Below are 18,836 nucleotides of genomic sequence, written 5' to 3'. Positions count from 1 at the left end.
GTTTCTTGTTTCAGTTACTTCTTTTCATCTGCACACGGTTTTAAAGTGTTTCGTTTTGCCGTTGAACTGCTTTTGTTTAGTGGGACTAGTTCAACTCTGCAACTTAAGAATTTGTTGGCTAGGACAGGTGCAACCTGGACTCCAGTTTGGTGCAGGATTGTTGTGATTGCATTCTAAAATTTAGCATAATCCTGCTAACTAAGCATGATATTCTATCCGAATTGCAACAATCCATTATTAGAGGCAAAAATGACCCTTTTTGAACAAATCATGGCGAAAGATGATTTTAATTTGGATTCCTCCACGCGACTCAATTGCAGTATTCTAGCATAGACAGCTGGTGATGTTTTTGAATCCGGCTGTTACAAGTACTAACTCATCTAGCTGAGAATACAAATCTTCTTTGGCAAGTCCTTAGACAATTTTGTTTTCTGAAAGACTCCAACTGAATTATGCTTGAAATCACTGTATTATGTGTTCTTCCTTGCATCCAGTACCCAATTTCTGCTGCTGTTGGATAGCTTTTTATAGTTATTGCAGGTATTCAAGTTGTGTTGTGTTTCTTGTTACCTTTTGGAATTACTTGCAACATTGCAATTTCTAAAATAAGCACATGAATTTTAAATGACTTGGCTGCAGCAGCGATCGCATGTTCCAAAGTTTGGAAATTGGGAGGGTGAAAATGTACCCTACACGGCCTACTTTGACAATGCGCGGAAAGAGAAGATAAGTGGTATCAGAATGAATCCAAATGATCCGGAGGAGAATCCTGAGGCCTTCATGTTTTCAGGATTGATAAACGGAGGTGAAGCTTCTGAGTTCAGCCCTACTCCTTTGCAAAGAAACCTTGTCAGGCCAATTTCTTCAGAAAAATACCGACAAAAGCAGCGCTATGGTCATTGGAGAAACACTTCCGATGAACCAAAAAGTGTTGGTCAGAAGAGCCCTGGTTCAGAATCAATCACTGATAAAAACAATTATGACAATCCACACCAGCAAAAGAGATCTGAACGCAAGAAGAGTATGATGACTGAGAATAGCAATAGTTTTATTCCATTGTCACCTGCACGCAGGGCAAGAGGTGGAAGTGATACATCTGATGACCTTGTAAGCATTTGGTTTCCCATCCAGCCGGTTCTCGATTGTTTCTGTGTGTAATGACAAGCTAAAACTACAAAATTCTAATCGGTGCTTTCAGTAAAAATGATTTTGTTTCAAAACTGAAGAATACATAGAGGAACTCATCCTTGTGCCATGCCTTTCTTGAAAATACCAAGCTGTGTAGTTTGAACGGTGTTCTTCATTTCTAGGCAAAACTATATGTTTGTGATTCAAAGACTGAACATGCACTGCACTCTGCAGTATTAAAGCAGGTTAACATTTGCTTAATAATTGCAGAATACCGGTCTGGAATTGCTACTGTTTTACACATCTCGTTAGTTGCACATTACTAATGTTGCACTCATAATTGACCTGTTCGTATGCTCCTGCCGATTTCTTCTCAATCAGTCTTACAATTCAGCATCTGTTCCCAAATTCGGGGCTTGGGATGAACGAGACCCCAGATCTGGAGAAGGTTTTACTGTAATCTTCAACAAAGTGAAGGAGGAAAAACAAATCGCTGCATCAAAATTCGCACCTGCACAGCAGCCTCAGTCTAGCAACAATGCAGAAAGCCATAAAAGGGACACTAAATCAAAGGTCTGCAATTTATTTCTACAAGGAAATGCTCGTAATTTAGACCCGGCACACGCATTTATCTCACATTAATCGTTTTTTTCTTTGTGCAGATGTTTTGCTGCCTGTTTTGAACTGCAAAAAGTTGATCCTGGTGGCTTGGTTAGTCCGTCTGGTTAAAGCTTGAGAATGTATTGGCGGCGATACACTCTACAGTAGTGTTTTTTTATTCCTTCCGCTGCATCAACATCAACAGGGTTTCTGCAGTAAAATCTGGAAGTCTTGGCATGTATACTGGTACTAGTTTTTACAGGCATTCATTTCCTTCTGTCGCATGAATACAAGCACTTTCAGCAAAGTTTTCCAAAGAGGAATGTGTTTTTGTAATGGAATCATCATACTAGTATAAAGCAAAATGTAACAAAAACTAGAGCATTATATCAGAATCAGTCACTTTCTATTTCTCAGTCTACTCCGCTGGCTGAATATTTCGGTGCTCTTCCATCACTTGGGAAGTGAGAATTCTGAATTTGCAGTTCATCTCGCTAATAGAACCGTTCAAATTCAATTTCTATACCATATACTTTTTGAGGAAAAGTTTCAAAAATTCAAAAATCTTTGGATTAGCTTAATTTGATTACGTAACATGTGGGTCATGCCAGTCTGTGAGGTGCTCATCTTTGTTTGAATAAGCACAACTTTATTTCCATCACATCCGTGGAGAAGCACAAGCAACTATGATGAAGAAATCATTAAAAATTTTAAAATAATTCAAATGCTCAACTTTTTCTTTCTGATTACAAATAAATTTTTATTCGGTGGAAGATTACAAATATTGTTCAATCACTAATCAAACTTATAAGATCGATCCTTTAAAAAAAAAAAAAAAAAAAAAAACCTCATTGTGTAGAGGTTTACTAATTAAGTACTAAATTCACTTGTTTAAATGATTGAGCAAAAATATTTGAATGAGAGAGTTTCTATCATGGTTGATTTGCATTAATCATTTAAAGAAATCATCATCTTCCCCTAAAACGAGATAGCTCAAATTCAAGCAAAACACTTATTAGGAAGATGAAGCCGTTACAGGGAGATAAGGTTTTAATTCTCTCTCTTCTTCTTCCTTTTTTTTGGGTTAATTGCATTTTGCATCCAAAACTATTTCCAAATTGGACTCTGCATCCTAAACTTTTATTTTTCGCAATTCACTTCCTTTAACTTTGAATTTTTTTCAAGAAACTCAAACTTACCTAATTTTGACCGTTACCCTGTGAAGGAGGAAAAAAAAAGCACATGAGTTTTTCTAAAGTGTGTCAATGGGTACTCGTTAACATATTAATAATTAATATCCTCATTTATCCAAAAAGAATTCTCTTTCACATTTCCTAAATTATGACCCTTTATTGCATTTATACACTTTGACTAATTTTCTTTATTTTTTAAAATATAGTAATACGAGTACTTGTTGGGCTCTCTGTGGACAAGTAGTACATGTACAATGGCACATATACGCGTAGCAAACGACGTCGTCCATCAAAGTGTAAAAATAAATTATTTAAAAAAGAGGCGCCACGTCGGATATCGCCTCCGTCTCAAGCAAATGGAATCCGGTTTTAAATTCCCTCCCTTTGAGGGTTTTCAAATTCTCTCAACAAATACCAAATACTACGACTACTCACCTCAGTTTCCTCTCTCAAACCTCTCTCCCAAATCCGTCCAAAAATGGAGAAGACGGTTTCAGTTCCAATCACTTATTCTTGCTCGAAAGATCACCAGAAGATCTATCAGTATTGGTTCAACTTCGCCGACTCAGGTTTTTCCTTCTTTTTTTGGTCATAACTTTTTCGTTCAAATTAATTTAGTTGCTGTTCTTCCCTTCCAATTAATCGTTAACTATGTTCTTTCTTTCTTTTCGTTTCTTTTCTTTCTTTCTTATAGATTTATTTACTTCGCATTCTACTTTTCCTTTTGTGCAGACGGCGATGGCCGCTTGACTGGAAATGATGCTACGAAAATTTTCGCCATGTCCAATTTGTCTAGGCCTGAACTCAAGCAGGTATATTCTGTTATGTGTCTGGATGGGGAATTATTGTACGCACATAGTAGGTAGGTGATGTGGATGAATAATTTAATATCGATTATGGAAAGGACCTTCTCTCTCTCTCTCTCTCTCTTGGAGGAAAAATGTTAAATGTGCGATTGGTCTACTGCTTAAGAAATATTATTAGTACAGTCGATTTGGAGTTTTTTTTTTTAATTGTTTTGGTTATTGGTTTAGTAAGTGAGTCGAAGTACTAGATTTATGAAATCTGATGTACCTGTATCTGTGTTTTAATTTTATGCACTCCAAAGTGGAAATTGTCGATGTCAAAGGCAGTTTTGATATATTCATCTACCAGCGGAAAACTCCAATTGCCGTTAGGAGATGAAATTGAATTGCTAAGACATTGAAGGATTTTACCTTCGAAATTTTTGTTATCTCTCTTTTGCTGTTTACCTTTATTGCATTGATCATCGTCCTTACCAGGGTTTTAGAGCCATAGCGAGCCATATTTCTTTTCAATTTCTGGACTTATGGATTATCCGTTCTCTAGTTTGTTTGACCATTGTGATTGCTACCACAGTTGGTAATTGCTCTTGAAACATGTTTGTTAGTGTATTTATGATTTTTTTTTTGAAGGTCTGGGCATTAGCCGATTCCAAAAAGCAAGGTTTCCTTGGTCTGACGGAGTTTATCACTGCAATGCAGGTTTCACTATAGAACCCCTTTTGTATTTAAAGTCAATTCATTGTCCAGAATTGAGTTCTGATTTTTTGTCTTTCTTATTTCTTTTTTCCCCTGATTGATAGTTGATAGCTCTTGCACAAGAAGGTCATGAAATAAACTCAGCTCTCCTTAAAAACGCAGGCAAGTGGATTTTATTACCTAAATTTTCCAAGCTCTACCTCATTTATGCCATTGGAATTTACAGAAATTTAATCTAAGGCATTTTCTATAGACTTAAATTTTCGTCATCTAACTTAAAACCTTCATGCTGATTATTTGTCTATTGCACATGGGCATGTAGATTCTACAAATTGCCTTCACTTTTTTCATTTTCGATGGAAAGAAACTCTCTCTGTTGGTATGTTGAGAATTTTGGTTATGAGCTAAAAGGTGAGGCTAACTTGTTGCAGTTTACTATTGCAGGGGAAGAATCTCAAAAGAACAGTATATACAATTGCACCTAAATAATTTCAAGATATCTGTGAAAATTGTGGTTGGGAAGTTAGGTTTTTGAGCCAATCTACTAAAAGTTGTCAGACTATTTTGCACGAGACATTTTTATGACTAATTTGTCATATTCTTTAAAAGAAATCTCACTACTGTCCTAAGAAATTGCTTTAGTGTTCATCATTCCTGTATGGCTTGTCTCCAAGTATACATAAGCAGCCAGATAATGCTATATAGCTGAAAATGCATTTTAGTGAATATCAGTGTTGGACGGTATAGGATGTCATAGAATATCTTTGCTTCTGAATTGAACACTTAGATTCCAGGAATCTCTTCCTCCTAGGCAAGATTTTAGATATATAACTATTGCTCAGAGTTTTCTTCTGAAGTTGATGCTGTGATCTTTTAGACATCTTTTTGCTGTATTGAAGCTTTTGTGTCTTCTCTTTTTAGCTGTCTTGGAAAGTCTGAATCTCCCTGTGATGGAAGGTTTGGCTGCATTACAGGCCGTAAGTACACCATTTCATTTTGTTGTAATAAATTTATGATAAAAGCTTCAAGCTTCTGGTTTCTCACTCTCTTCCCCTTCCTTCCAGAAGACCAACGTATCACCAGTCAAGGAAAAGCTTGAAGGAAATGGTCTGATATTTTTTCTTATTGTTTAATGTCACTCTTTCTCTTTTTGACTAAAATATAATCTCATGCCATATAAGTCTATTGTTAAAAAAAATGCAGGAACTGCTGAACTGCAGTCCAATCCCCTAGTCAAATTATCTAAAAGAAAATCTGCAAAGAAGGTATAGCTTTGATTCATCCAAACATTACCTTGTAGATCTACCTCTCAGGAGATTATTCTGACTTTTTTCACTCTTTGCTTTCTTACTGTCTCTATTTGCATGAATGTGGTGATGTTTGTGTCTTTCCATTTCACAAAGTCGTCCAATGACTTAAATTAAGTTCTCCAACAGAAAAATCTACTACAACTTCTTGACTTGGAAGAGTACCTTTTTTTTCAATGCATAAATTGACAAACAAGTGTTTTTTTTTCGTGTTTTTTTTGGGGGGGGGGGGGGGGGGAGGGGTTTGAAGTCCTTGACTGATGTAAGGTTCCATATTCTTACAGTCCCTGAGTTCCGTTGCCCCTGTTACTTCTGTCACTGATGGCTTGAAAAGATTGTACAATGAAAAGCTAAGGCCTTTGGAAGTTACCTACCATTTCAATGATTTTGGGTCGCCATTACTGGTGAGTGAATTAACAAAACATCTATGCTTGTGTCCTTAGAAATCTTGCTTTATTAGCTGTTATTCACATCTCATTGATTCTTATAATCATCCTAGAAGTTGTAGATATCTGTATTCATTTGATTTATTTCCTTCAACTTTCAGACAAATAGTGATTTTGACGCCAAACCAATGGTCATGCTTTTGGGCCAATATTCAACTGGAAAAACCACATTTATCAAACACTTGCTTGGGTGTAGTTATCCAGGTTGGCCAGTTCGATATATCTGTTAATTGAGTCTTCAAATACTTTTATTTGGTGGCGACTTTCCTCGACTAAAGGTTTATTTTTATATTCGCAGGAGCTCATATTGGACCAGAACCAACTACTGATCGTTTTATTGTTGTTATGGTACTCAAAATCCACTAATGTATTATCAGAGTTTTGTCATTTAAGTCTAATATTTCTTAGGAAGTTGAGATTAATCTGGAAGTATGTTCTAATCAGATAAGATAGTCAATGTAGATTTCTAGGTATTGAAGGATATACTGATTTTCACTCCTTTTTTTTGGGGGGGGGGGGGGGGGGTTCTTCTTGGTTGCTTATGTTGCTCAAAGAACTTTCATTTGCCTAGATTGTTGTTCATTGGGCCACCAGTGCAGCTGTTTATGACGGCAAATACTTGTTCACTTCACATTTATAATATTGGGTCTATTGCAATTATTGTTATCCTCCTCTATTGTTCACCACTTGCTTTTTCTTCTACTCAGTCTGGACCAGATGAGAGAAGCATTCCTGGCAACACCATTGCTGTTCATGCAGAGATGCCATTTACTGGCTTGACAACTTTTGGAGGAGCCTTTTTGTCCAAGTTTGAGTGTTCCCAAATGCCACATCCTGTGAGTTATTACCTGCTGCAGCCATACGCATTGCCTTTTGAATTTATAAGATGCAATTATCTAACACAATTTTCATTCGATTTTAGCTGCTTGAACATATAACTTTTGTGGACACTCCTGGGGTTTTGTCTGGGGAGAAGCAGCGGACACAACGTAGTTATGATTTTACCGGCGTTATCTCATGGTTTGCTGCAAAATGTGATATGATACTCCTGCTTTTTGACCCACACAAATTAGATATCAGTGATGAATTTAAACGCGTCATCTCGTCTTTACGTGGTAATGATGACAAGATACGTGTTGTTTTAAACAAAGCTGACCAAGTAGACACGCAGCAAGTAAGCTCCTTATCATATTTTAGGAACTATTTCCAGCATTTATTTTTTTCAATTCTGTGAAGGATCTAATCCTAGGTAGCTTCTAACTACGTTATCTGTTACAGTTGATGAGAGTATATGGTGCATTAATGTGGTCCCTTGGGAAAATTTTGAATACCCCAGAGGTGGTGCGTGTCTATATTGGGTAGGTTTACTTTCGTTTCATCTGTTTCATTCAATTTTCAATGTCGTGTTTTCCGTAGTTTCCAAATAAGTAACGCAAATTTTACCCAGATACTTGTAAGTTATACCTTCATCATTCACTTGCGCAGAAGATTTTCAATAATTCAAATCGAATTAACAGAACCGAAACAAAGTAGAATACAGAATCTCTAATCCCCTTTTCTTAGCCCCTCCCCAAGTTCCCTCCCCTTAGCGATAATTAGATGTTGAAAATGTTGTTGAAAAATTTAAAGGAAACTTGAACATTAAGTAATTGCAGGAAAATACAGACTCAAGCATACGGCAAATACGTTGATTCAATACCATGCATGTGTTGGTCTTTTTGTTTTTCAATGTGGTGGCCTGATATTGGAGAAGGTGCTTCAATTGTTGGTCTTGGTTAAAAAAACTAGACATGTGACTTGTTTTTTTTTTTTTTTTGCCATGCAGCTCGTTCAATGACAAGCCAGTTAATGAAGAAGCAGTAGGTCCAATTGGAAATGATCTTTTTGAGAAAGAGCAAGATGACCTTCTGGTGGACTTGATGGACATTCCTAAAAAAGCTTGTGACCGACGGGTATACTTACTTTTTTTGTATGGTTTGATATGTCTCAGCAAATAAATATGTAACTCTAGGACTTTTAGAATTGGTTTTTAATGGAATTAATTAGTCTTTGACCCAAATTCTATATGTTAGATCAATGAGTTGGTTAAACGTGCACGTGCTGCTAAAATCCATGCTTACATAATGAGCCATCTCAAAAAGGAGATGCCTTCATTGATGGGCAAAGCCAAAACTCAGCAGCGACTGATTGATAATCTGGAGGATGTATTCGCAAAGGTTAACATCTCTCTTGCATTCCCGTTGTCCAATTGTACGAGTGTTGGCAGATCTTTTTCTTTTTAATTAATCTTTGATCTTATTAAAACAGGTCCAAAAAGAGTTTCATCTACCAGCAGGAGATTTTCCGAGTGTGGAGCACTTTAGGGAGGTCCTAAAAAGTGGGTACAAAATTGATGATTTTGAGAAGATGAAGCCTAAGTTGATTCAGGTTGTAGACGATATGTTGGGTTATGACATTCCAGAGCTCCTGAGAAACTTTAGGAATCCTTACGAGTAAAGTTGTGGGCGATTAAATTTTACTTCAAGATGTCTTGAATTGTAAAACTTGTCGCTGCTTAGTGTCATAGCACATATCTACAAAATCGAATCAGTTATATTATACTATTTCTATCTTAGATTCTAGCGTCATGTTATAAGTGCATGTTTGGTAAGAAGTTAAAATTGAAATGCCAGTTTGAAATACCAATAAACAAGTACTGGCTTTGTTAATGGGAAAGCCAGGCATCTCATTCTGTCCACATTTTGCCTCTTCATTCTTCCTTAGCAATTCCATAAGATCTGCAGTCAGCCCAATTGGAAGGAGGTTTGCCCAGGAAAGGCGTAATGTGAATGCACCAAACAGTCAAATGGAACGAAACAAGGGACGAACAAATCTAGGGTTGAAAAGTCCATTATGGATGGCTTTCGAATGTGTGTTTAATTTATTTCGTAGATGCTTCATTTTCTGAACTGAATTATAAACTTTAATGCATGTCCATGATAACTCTCCTAACGTGACTCTCTTTGTAAACGTCTAAGATCTTCTCAAATTTGCATTAAAAGTATATAAACAGTTAAGCCAACAATTATTAGGACATTGGTCGTTTCGCATTAGTAGCCTGAAATTCATATCTGCCACAAAATAAATATACGCTTGTCCTGTTTGGTGCATGATTAAAAATTCTTGATTATTATCTAGGTCCAGTCAGCAACAAGATTATCAAAAGAATTTGGTAAAAAATTACAAAGAAAAAAAAATTGTGAAGGAGAAGAATCACAAACGACAACAATTGAGAGTGAGTAATTCTTGCAGTCAATGATGGATTCTAGTTTTAGACTTCGGATTCAGATTAACTGAACACAAATAAATTAAATTTAGATGAACTGAAACAAACAATTTGTATTGTCTATTAATGAACAATTTTCCACCTCATCTAGGCATATTCATCATATATTCCATAAAGCATCGTCCTAGAAATTAACAAAGAATTCAACGAAATGGCATCTTGTGGGCCCCAAAACTGCCAAAATGGTAAAATTTATCTTTTCGTCGAGTGTGAATCCAAATTCGAAAGAAGATTTTCGGGCAAATTTTTTTTTAAAGGAAAATAAAAGAGAATGAAAGTTCCAAAGGTAAATGGACAAATACAGCCCATTTTCTCCTCAGACGACGCCTGATGCAGCACTTCTACCTTTTGAATTAAATAGACTTTGTGTCTGAAATTGAAAACCCCAATTCCCCAAATTAGAAAGCCATGGAAAAAATAGGTAAGAGGCTTCAAGGGAAAGTTGCAATTGTCACAGCTTCAACTCAGGGCATTGGCCTTGGTATCGCCGAGCGGCTTGGGTTAGAAGGCGCCTCTGTTGTCATTTCTTCTCGCAAACAGGTTGCTCTTAGTTTCTGGGCCCCTCTACTTTAGCGTTGTTTACCTCTGATCTTTGTGTTTTTTTTTTTTTTGAATGAAATTCTCATCTGGGATTGGGGAATTTTGCTGGTTGGAATTTTCTTGAACTAATATTTTGGTTGGGTTCACCAGGTGGGTTTTTCTTTTCCTTTGGTTTCTAGGATAAATTTTTGATCTTTTGCAACTTTATGTCTTACTTATGGAATCTGGGTGGTGGGATGATTTCGTTGGTATATATTTGCAGATAAATGTTGACGAGGCAGTGGAAAAACTTAAGGCAAGAGGAATTGAGGTTTATGGATTAGTATGTCATGTGTCAAATCTACAGCAGAGGAAGAATCTGATTGACAAGACCATTCAGGTGAAGTATAACCTGAGAAATGATTTTCTTGTGGTTGATTGGTATAATGGAAATGCCCATTTATTTTTTCTTTGTTGCCTGTAGCTGATTTCTTTTGCTTCCATGTGCCTAATTCATAAAATCGCTGTCCCTTAATTGAGAGGCGATGGTTTATTCCTCGTTTATCTGAAAGATGGTAACTTTTCCAGCTTTAATTGTTGATTGGTTTCATCAAGCACATGGTATTCTCTTTTTTGCCGAAAGTGTGGGTATCTATGGCTATGTATGTATCCATGAAAAGTAGGAGCAGCCTCTCCTACTGTGACCATCGGAGGTGGAATAACAGCCTTTAAGCTTCAAAAAAGGAAGGATGGCAAACCTAAAAAGTTTACCTATGCATTGCGGTTCTTTAGAATGCACCCGAAAAAGGTCTTAGTCTCGGTTCCAAGTGCCTTCTGAACATGGTTTTCTATAGGAAAAGGGGGCTTCAGCAAGTCAATTTTGCTGGTGATGTGTTGATGAATTATCTTTGTTTGGTTGAAGGAAGGCTTGAAGCTTACCTCGGATCTGATTTAACTTGCATGTTATTAGTATTGTACTTTTTCTTTATGAGGACAACTTAAGATATTCTCTTGCTATGAGTCATGCTATTATACATCTTCGCAATCCTATGATGTTGACCACCTGGCTTCGTGCATTCTGTATAGCGCACGGTTAGAATATTTTGTTCTTTTGCTTTAGTAATATTCCTCGTCTATAGTAAAAGAAATAGTGGGGATTGTGGGATCAAGTTTTCTCCACATGTTTTATTTCAAATTTTTCTTGAAGATTACGTGTTTAGTTTTACTTCTATTACTTAAATCAAATGCTTGTATACTTCATTTAATTTTAATTAGTGTTGAGGATATTACTGGTGCTCTTGCAGAAATATGGAAAAATAGATGTTGTTGTATCAAATGCCGCTGCCAATCCATCTGTTGATTCCATTTTGGAAACTAAAGAACCAGTCCTTGACAAGTTATGGGAGATAAATGTGAAATCCTCTATACTTCTTTTACAAGTAAGTCCATATTTATGAGCATTTCATTGTAGTTATTCTATGTTTGGCACAATAGGCCATGTTTAGATGATGATTCTACTACACCTTATTGTTTGAACCAGCAGAGATTTTTTGTTGTTTTATCACGTTGGTCAATATTTTTTTTCGGTCTCTATCACCGTGATTTATTGAAGCTGTTGACTGTTTTAAAATTAAATTGTGGTTGTGGCATTTTTCTGTGGCAGGAAGCAGCTCCTTACCTTAAGAAGGGTTCTTCTGTAGTTCTTATTTCCTCTATTGCTGGCTATCAACCACAGGCTTCCATGGCTATGTATGGGGTGACCAAGACAGCCCTTCTTGGGCTTACCAAGGTCTTAAAAATATTGTTTTGATACCCATGTTATGGATTTTGTTAAACCTTGGGGATCATACACAGATTTCTCATTGTGCGTTGCAGGCCCTTGCTGCTGAGATGGCTCCAAATACTCGTGTAAACTGTGTTGCACCTGGCTTTGTGCCCACACATTTTGCTGCATTTATTACTACTAATGCTGATGTTGTAAGATTTCAATATATGTAGCTATATGTTTTTTGTTGGTTTGGAAGGTTTAGTGCCTACCACCCTCTCATGGAACCATGTGATACTGGCTTGTTTTGCAGAGGAAGGCCATAGAGGATAAAACATTGCTTAACAGACTTGGAACCACAGATGATATGGCTGCAGCCACTGCCTTTTTGGCTTCTGATGATGCTTCGTATATAACTGGAGAAACTTTGGTAGTTGCAGGAGGAATCCCATCCAGACTTTAAGTTATACGTTAGCTTTTATATAAGCTTGCGTTTCACTTTTCTTTATTTATTATGTTGCCATTTTCTTCTCTTATCCGACCTTCTGTCTTGAGGACCCATCATTGTAAGAAGTGCTTAATAATTGACTGGCATGCCTGAAAGATGATCAGATAAATCTTTTGGTTGCACAAAATCATTTGCCATGAACTTTCCTCATTTCTGGATGAGCTTTTGGATGGTTTTCTCCTCCTGCTAATTTGGTTGATATATTTTGTCTTTGGGTGGATTCATTTGGTACATAAAACTCCTGATGCAAATGTGGCTGGGGCCAATTGATAGATAAAAGAATTGATCAAGGCCCTGAGAGCAGAAGGCTCCAAATTTCCGGTTTCAACGTTGTGTAGGTAGATTGTCCAAGAAATGCCATTATGCATCTTGCTACATTGCTGCTCATGCTATCATCCTTGACATAACAGAGAGATTTAGCTTGTTTCAAATTCCCCTCTGAAAACTCAGTTCAGACCTTGGGAATAGATCGATGTCGGTGCCAGTTTCCAGTTGCATAAATAAACAACATCAGGCCAACGTTCTTCGTATGATCAACTCTTGATATACACCGTAGTAAAGAAAAGGAAAAACAAAAAACTCTTGAAATGCAGGACGTGCATGGCAGGTGAATCCATATGTTTAGTCTTGCTGAATATTTGCTTCTGGACGTACATGTTGGAATTGGAAAATAGTTAGGTATAGCTGTTATGACTTTACGAGATATATCTTATCTCAGAAACCAAGGAAAAGAAAGAGCTCTGGTTCTGATAAATGCCTTCACTAGATATTATCCAATAAAAATATAAATGCACTTAGCTCTTTCCATTAACATTGAACTGAAACATTAAAGAAATAGCTACAAATTTTTTTGAAAAAAAATCCAAGTGCAAGCCAAAATAGTTGGCGACTACTGGGGCTGGCCTTGCATGCACGGCAGCCTGAGAAGCGCCAAAAAGAACATCGATCCCTCGATCACGAAGCAAAAAGGAGTACCCCGACTGGGTCTGATATCCCTCTGCCGAGCTATGTATTACTCTGCAAAGACTAATCCGACATAATACAATCCACATACAGCTCTGTAGGTCAAATGTCACGAGACACATCAGCTCAGTAATGTATTCAAGTTACTTTAACCACATATGCTTAGTTTCACATATGACCTAGAATGGAATCAATCTAAAGAATGCCAAACCAGAATATACATATGAAGAAAACCATCAAGGCTAAAGGCACCACGACAACTTATGTACATAACGCAGTTAAAGGTCAAAATGCTGAAATAAACATCAGCACAACAAGCACTGCCTAGCTGCAGGAACTGCTTTTTGGTCACTTCCAGGTATCCATAAAAAGCCAACACATAATCAGCAACATGATTTTTCATAATTTACACTCACATATTGTGAGATCTTTGGTCTTCCTAATTGTCTTTTTACAGGCCAACTTATATGGCATACTTGAAATCCTCGGCAAGTATAGACAATGTGGTTTGGCGGGTTTCACATATGATCAGGTTCACCCTTCCACTGTATACTTGTAGTAAGCAGTAAACACAAGTTCAACTGATGAGCTTAGGTATATCTATACAGGGATAACATCAGCAGTCTGACTTTCATCACATGTCAATACAAGACCTTCAACATAGGTCGGTAGAAGGCAGCGGGTCCACTGACAACCGGTTGATATGGGCTCTGTGGGTGGCACAATCATAAGCACATTTTCATGCCGACTGACAGTTCCCATGACACTTACAGTGCTTCCTTCTTTGATATAACTGCCATACAAGGAACAAATTCAGATCAACTTGGTGTCAAAAGCGATTGCGGTAAATAGAATACAAATCGCATCCAAACATGCAATCTACTAAAACACACTTCAAAAGCTCATCCATCTCACTATTCAGGTGGAATCTATATGGCCCCTCTAGATATTCTCCTTGTTGCGATATTGTTGCGATAAGCTAACACAAAGAGGTTTCCTTTCACTGTAGGTGATATGTTGAAACTTCTATTTCACCAACATACAAGCAAAGTAGCAATAAAGCTTCAAACCAGGTTGCTTCTTAGAAAATCGCTCAAGACATTCTTACATCTATTTCTGGCACATCAAAATCATTCCTTTCCAAATCCTATTCAAATAGTTTTTCTCCTCTCTACTCTACAGAACATATGTAGAATTTATGCATGCATGTAGATAGGTAACACAAGTACGCTGATAACCGAAGACACGGGCATGCAAGATACATTAACTACATATAAGTTTCCTTTCCTCCCAAATTCAGACAAATCATACACAATAATCCAAACAAAGTTCTATAAAAAGTACATAGTCGTGAAGCATTTTATATTGCCCACTTGAACTTCCTAAAACTAGTTACTTGCAGTATCTTTTCAGAAACAAAATGTAAAAGGAAAGCAGTTCAAAGTACAATCTTCTCATTATTTTGAAGTGATTAAGACATTAACTTCCATATAAAGGTTATTTGTGAACCCTTTACAATATTTCCATGCATTTGGCAAGAATTTTTCCCCATGTATAATAAATCCTCCAATTAAGCAATTTCCATATACAAACTACAATATATGCGTGTGTGTGTGTGTATAACCTTTAGAAAGATGCAATGTAGCATTTTATATATTCCACACTTCTGCTTAGAGATATGGTACTAGCAATACAAATTTAGACACCAACTTTCATCCATGGAATTGTGCATGGAAGGATAATAATTTAGTCGTTGGTCAAATTCATTTTTTTCCTCATCAACTAGCTGTAACAGAATTACAGAAATAACAACAGCAAAAAAGATTAATGAATTAGATTAACATGGAAAATCAAGAGAGCTGGAGCTCCCTTTCCCAAGTTTTTCAGTCATATACAAGTGAGAAACTCATTTAGAATTCTAAAGCCTTGCATGTGTTCCCAGAAACACGACAAAAATGCTGAAACAACAATAATAGAAGTAGATCGTGAGACTGTTCATGATGTGTGCAAGTTGCGAAAAGTAGTATTAGCAATTAGGATACAGAACGAGAGTAGATTGCATGAATCAAAGCAATAACATGAATGAAAGAATCCAATCAATTTACAAACTTACCCTTCTCTAAGACGCATAATCCGGTCATCACTTGAGAGGCTTCGATCAGCAAGCCAGCGCAGAAAATTTGGAGATAATTCCTTGTTCCCTTTTGTTATATCAACAACTGTTGTTGGTTTGACCAATGGAGTTACCTTAGCTCCATACCCAGCTTTCACTAGAGCTCTTAAACCAGATTGGAAGTCCGAAATGTAAAAGTCAGCCACATATTTCTGTTAAAAGAGATGTAAGGTACAAGGTTATTGTAGCCGTAAAGCAGCAATAATTGTAACCTTCACATGCTATCACCCCAATAACAACTATTCTGAAGCTAAATACAGAAGATGCCGCCAACTGATTTCATGCTTGACTCTTGGTATCAACTTATGTTGGATAACAATACTAAGACATTCAAACAATTAATTTCCTGATATTAGAACCAAAATAATGAACTGACCTCTGAATGTCTACATCCCCATGAGAAAAAACGGTGTTTAGCATTTGCAGATTTTCCACCCCATCCCCTGTATTCATGCAATACTGTTGATGCATAAACACATCTTGGAACCCTCTGAAAAGAAGATTCAAGAGGAATACTTCCACAGGTGACGACCTACATACAGAAGTCATCAGGCAGCTCTTAGCTTCTGAAAGGATTAGGAAAAACCATGGAATGTTGTTACAAATTGACATCTGCATACTTGCTATATAGAATTCAACTGTAAGCACAGCACAATGATAGCCACATTTTGTAGAACACATCTCCAGTGACACTCAACTATGTCCTTACCATTTGAATGCCTCAAATCAGAAATGACAACAGATGAAGCATTCACAATAGGAGGACAGACTTCCACACACATGAAGAATAAAACTTAGAGACTAGGAGGGACGTATCACCAATGTTACTTACCAATGAGATTACTTTTCAAAAAGTAATCTCACTGCATCCTCATCTCCGGAAGGATTCATATTCTAAAGGAAATGCTTAAGAAAAAAAGTAGATTTAAGGTAACAAACCTCAAATTGTGGGGTGGGGGAGGGGAGAAGGAGATGCTGGGGTGAATCAATTTTGGAGATATATATTAGAAATAGCAACAATAATTTGTGGCAGATAATACTAGCCAGATTTCTAAGCTTTCTCGGATGAGAGGAAAAGGAAATATCTGAAGAAAATGAGCGTCGAAAAACTTTTATGCTTCTAAAAAGTATGAAAACCGGAAGTCAACCAATAGTTTATATAAACTAAAACTACAGCAATTAATGAAATAAGCCCTGATTCCTGAGTTCGGACATATAGTAATAACCGGAATTTTTTTCTTTACAAATGGCGCGTAGCGACAGCAGAATAAAAGTCCTTTAGCCTCACCATGCCATATGTAATGACGGTACTCGACTACAGAAAAATCCACGAAGAGAGAACATTAGATTGTCGGAATTTATTGACAAGCACTTTGTAAATGAATGTAAAATATCTCGACCAATCATGAGAAGGCCAATCAGTTCACGGACATTTTTTCTCAGAAAAAGTAACTAGAACACTTTCTAGGAGAAGAATACAGAACATATACTTAAAACTCCTAGTTTTAAGCCAATCATTTTCTTTCTTCCCAATCACTAAAGATATGTCTGAATTACGTCTAACTTCGACAAACAGAACATCCAACGGCCCTAAACCGACAAGCCGCCGAAACAATTAGCAATTAATGCAATTATTCTGCTTTCCAATGGTAATGCAACAATCCACACAATCAGAAGCCAATCAGTAAATTCTTACTCATTTGATATTCGAAAAAAATCATAACTAGTTCCAAACCTAGTATTATTTTTTTGCTATGCCTTGAACGTTCAAAACCCTCCAACAAAAATTGGCAAAATTCAAATGCCTGCAAACACAGTCACATCACATTCTGCATGAGATATCTACAAAAGAAGACCTTCAGGGTTAAGTTAAATTTGTCAATTGACAACAAATTAGCAACACAATAAAAGAAGGGGGGGGGGGGGGGGGGTTGGGGGAACATGCAGGAACCAGGAACCACAATTACCCCCTCTATACAATAAAAGAACCACCAATAATAAACCTACACTAAACAAAAATGAATCCCCAAGTAAATAATAGAATAAAAACTCAAACAAACTCGATTAACCATCAATAAAATAATAAGACATTGCAATTAAAAAAAATTCAAAATTGAGAAATTACCCCCGTGACCTTGACGTACTGCCCATCCACGGCACCTCTCAGCTCAGCGTCCGGGTATCTCCTTAAATATCCTAATAACCCTCTCTTCTTGTAGGCAAAATTCCACAAAAGGATGACCAAAACCGGAGCCAAAACCCCCGCCACGGCCAGCAAGATAACCGACTTCTTCACCGCCACCATTAAAAACGCCCCCACCACCAAACCCATCACCACCACTATCAAAAACACCCACATTGCCGCCCGCGAAACCCTGAACCCGTACCTGCCGTCCTGGCTCAAGCTAGTGACGGCGGAACCGTAAGCAGGTTTAGTGGTCGGTCCAGCATGCGGCTCGAGCTGGCCAGACCGACCACTTCGGGCACCGGCGGCACTGGTGGCCAATGGCCCAGAGGTAATCAGCCCTGTGGGCTGAATCGGGGTCATGGGCCCGGAAAAGGAGGAGGAGGAAGAGGTGTACCTCTTGGGCGGCATGGGGCCCGAGTTACCGGATTTCTGGCCCAATGGGCCTGAGTTCGGGCCGGATCTGAGAGATCCACTGTTGTGCTGCGAGGACGAGGAGTGCCTCGACGAGGGCTTCAGAGGAGGTGGAGCCCCGGAGGGATGGGGATGGGGATGGGGGTGGTGGTCCCCGGCTGCGGCGGTGAAGTCGATGCCGTACATTTTCCCCAGCTCGCCGGATTTCTTAACGTCGCCCCCCGTGTAGGGGGCGGCGCGGGAAGCCATTGTCGGCTGCCGCTCTTTCAGCTGTTCGGGCCTACCGGATACGTACAACCCATTGCTCAGCTGGTGCGACCCGGTCCGACCACTCATCTTTTCTTTCCTTCTCTTTTTTTTTTTTTTTCTTTTGATTATATAAATTCAAGCTTCTCTGAACTCTGAACACCTTTGCTAGGTTCTTTCTTTCCTTTTTTTTTCTGCTTTAATTTATGTGTTTTAGTTTTTGGTTTATTTTTTTGTTTTGGTTTGGGAGAGTTTTCAAGCACAGTTGCGAAGAAAAGAGTTTAGTGAGAGTGAGAGTGTGAGTGAGTAGTGTGTTTAGGTGAGACTTGAGAGAGCATGGGAGAGGAGGGTGACGTCAGGAGGGAGGGTGTTCGTGTGAAAAGACAAAACAGGGGCTGTGATTTGTGATAAGGACATGTTTGTCCACGTCCAGTGTCTACTCCCCGGTCTTTATTGTCATGTATACAATACAATAGAAAGGTCATCAATATCAAATCAAGAAGTAGGCAATGAGTGTATACGCTACGGTCTGGCAGTGCAAGCAAGGTATGAAACCAGTTGT

General features: G+C 37.9%; 3 protein-coding genes across 4 annotated transcripts; 2 read left to right on the top strand and 1 right to left on the bottom strand.

The window, feature by feature from the left end:
- The first annotated feature begins 3,351 nt into the window (after positions 1 to 3,351).
- LOC113783318 (EH domain-containing protein 2) lies at positions 3,352 to 8,779 on the top strand. 2 transcript variants are annotated; one of them, XM_027329415.1, is made up of 16 exons: positions 3,352 to 3,490; positions 3,654 to 3,733; positions 4,358 to 4,426; positions 4,528 to 4,585; positions 5,345 to 5,400; positions 5,491 to 5,530; positions 5,627 to 5,688; positions 6,015 to 6,134; positions 6,278 to 6,380; positions 6,475 to 6,524; positions 6,884 to 7,012; positions 7,099 to 7,350; positions 7,455 to 7,534; positions 8,002 to 8,128; positions 8,249 to 8,392; positions 8,484 to 8,779. In XM_027329415.1, the coding sequence occupies exons 1-16, from the start codon at positions 3,400 to 3,402 to the stop codon at positions 8,670 to 8,672; spliced, it is 1,650 nt and encodes a 549-aa protein (XP_027185216.1). In that variant the 5' UTR covers positions 3,352 to 3,399; the 3' UTR covers positions 8,673 to 8,779. The 2 variants fall into 2 exon arrangements, with proteins under 2 accessions (XP_027185216.1, XP_027185215.1); XM_027329414.1 differs by having other exon boundaries at positions 5,488 to 5,530.
- A 997-nt stretch (positions 8,780 to 9,776) lies between these two features.
- Positions 9,777 to 12,483, top strand: LOC113783349 (short-chain dehydrogenase/reductase SDRA). The gene is made up of 6 exons (XM_027329459.1): positions 9,777 to 10,041; positions 10,304 to 10,420; positions 11,325 to 11,459; positions 11,684 to 11,809; positions 11,896 to 11,997; positions 12,099 to 12,483. The coding sequence occupies exons 1-6, from the start codon at positions 9,910 to 9,912 to the stop codon at positions 12,246 to 12,248; spliced, it is 762 nt and encodes a 253-aa protein (XP_027185260.1). The 5' UTR covers positions 9,777 to 9,909; the 3' UTR covers positions 12,249 to 12,483.
- Positions 12,484 to 13,070: 587 nt separating this feature from the next.
- LOC113782980 (uncharacterized membrane protein At1g16860) lies at positions 13,071 to 18,559 on the bottom strand. The gene is made up of 4 exons (XM_027328970.1): positions 17,555 to 18,559; positions 15,806 to 15,961; positions 15,370 to 15,581; positions 13,071 to 14,049 (listed from the first exon to the last, which is right to left on the bottom strand). Exons 1-4 carry the CDS (start codon positions 18,362 to 18,364, stop codon positions 13,857 to 13,859), a joined length of 1,371 nt encoding a protein of 456 aa, XP_027184771.1. The 5' UTR covers positions 18,365 to 18,559; the 3' UTR covers positions 13,071 to 13,856.
- Positions 18,560 to 18,836: the final 277 nt, after the last annotated feature.

Source organism: Coffea eugenioides, chromosome 9 (assembly GCF_003713205.1).
Source record: "Coffea eugenioides isolate CCC68of chromosome 9, Ceug_1.0, whole genome shotgun sequence".
In the NCBI taxonomy this organism is placed as follows: Eukaryota; Viridiplantae; Streptophyta; class Magnoliopsida; order Gentianales; family Rubiaceae; genus Coffea; species Coffea eugenioides.
This window is presented reverse-complemented; position numbering and strand designations above follow the sequence as displayed.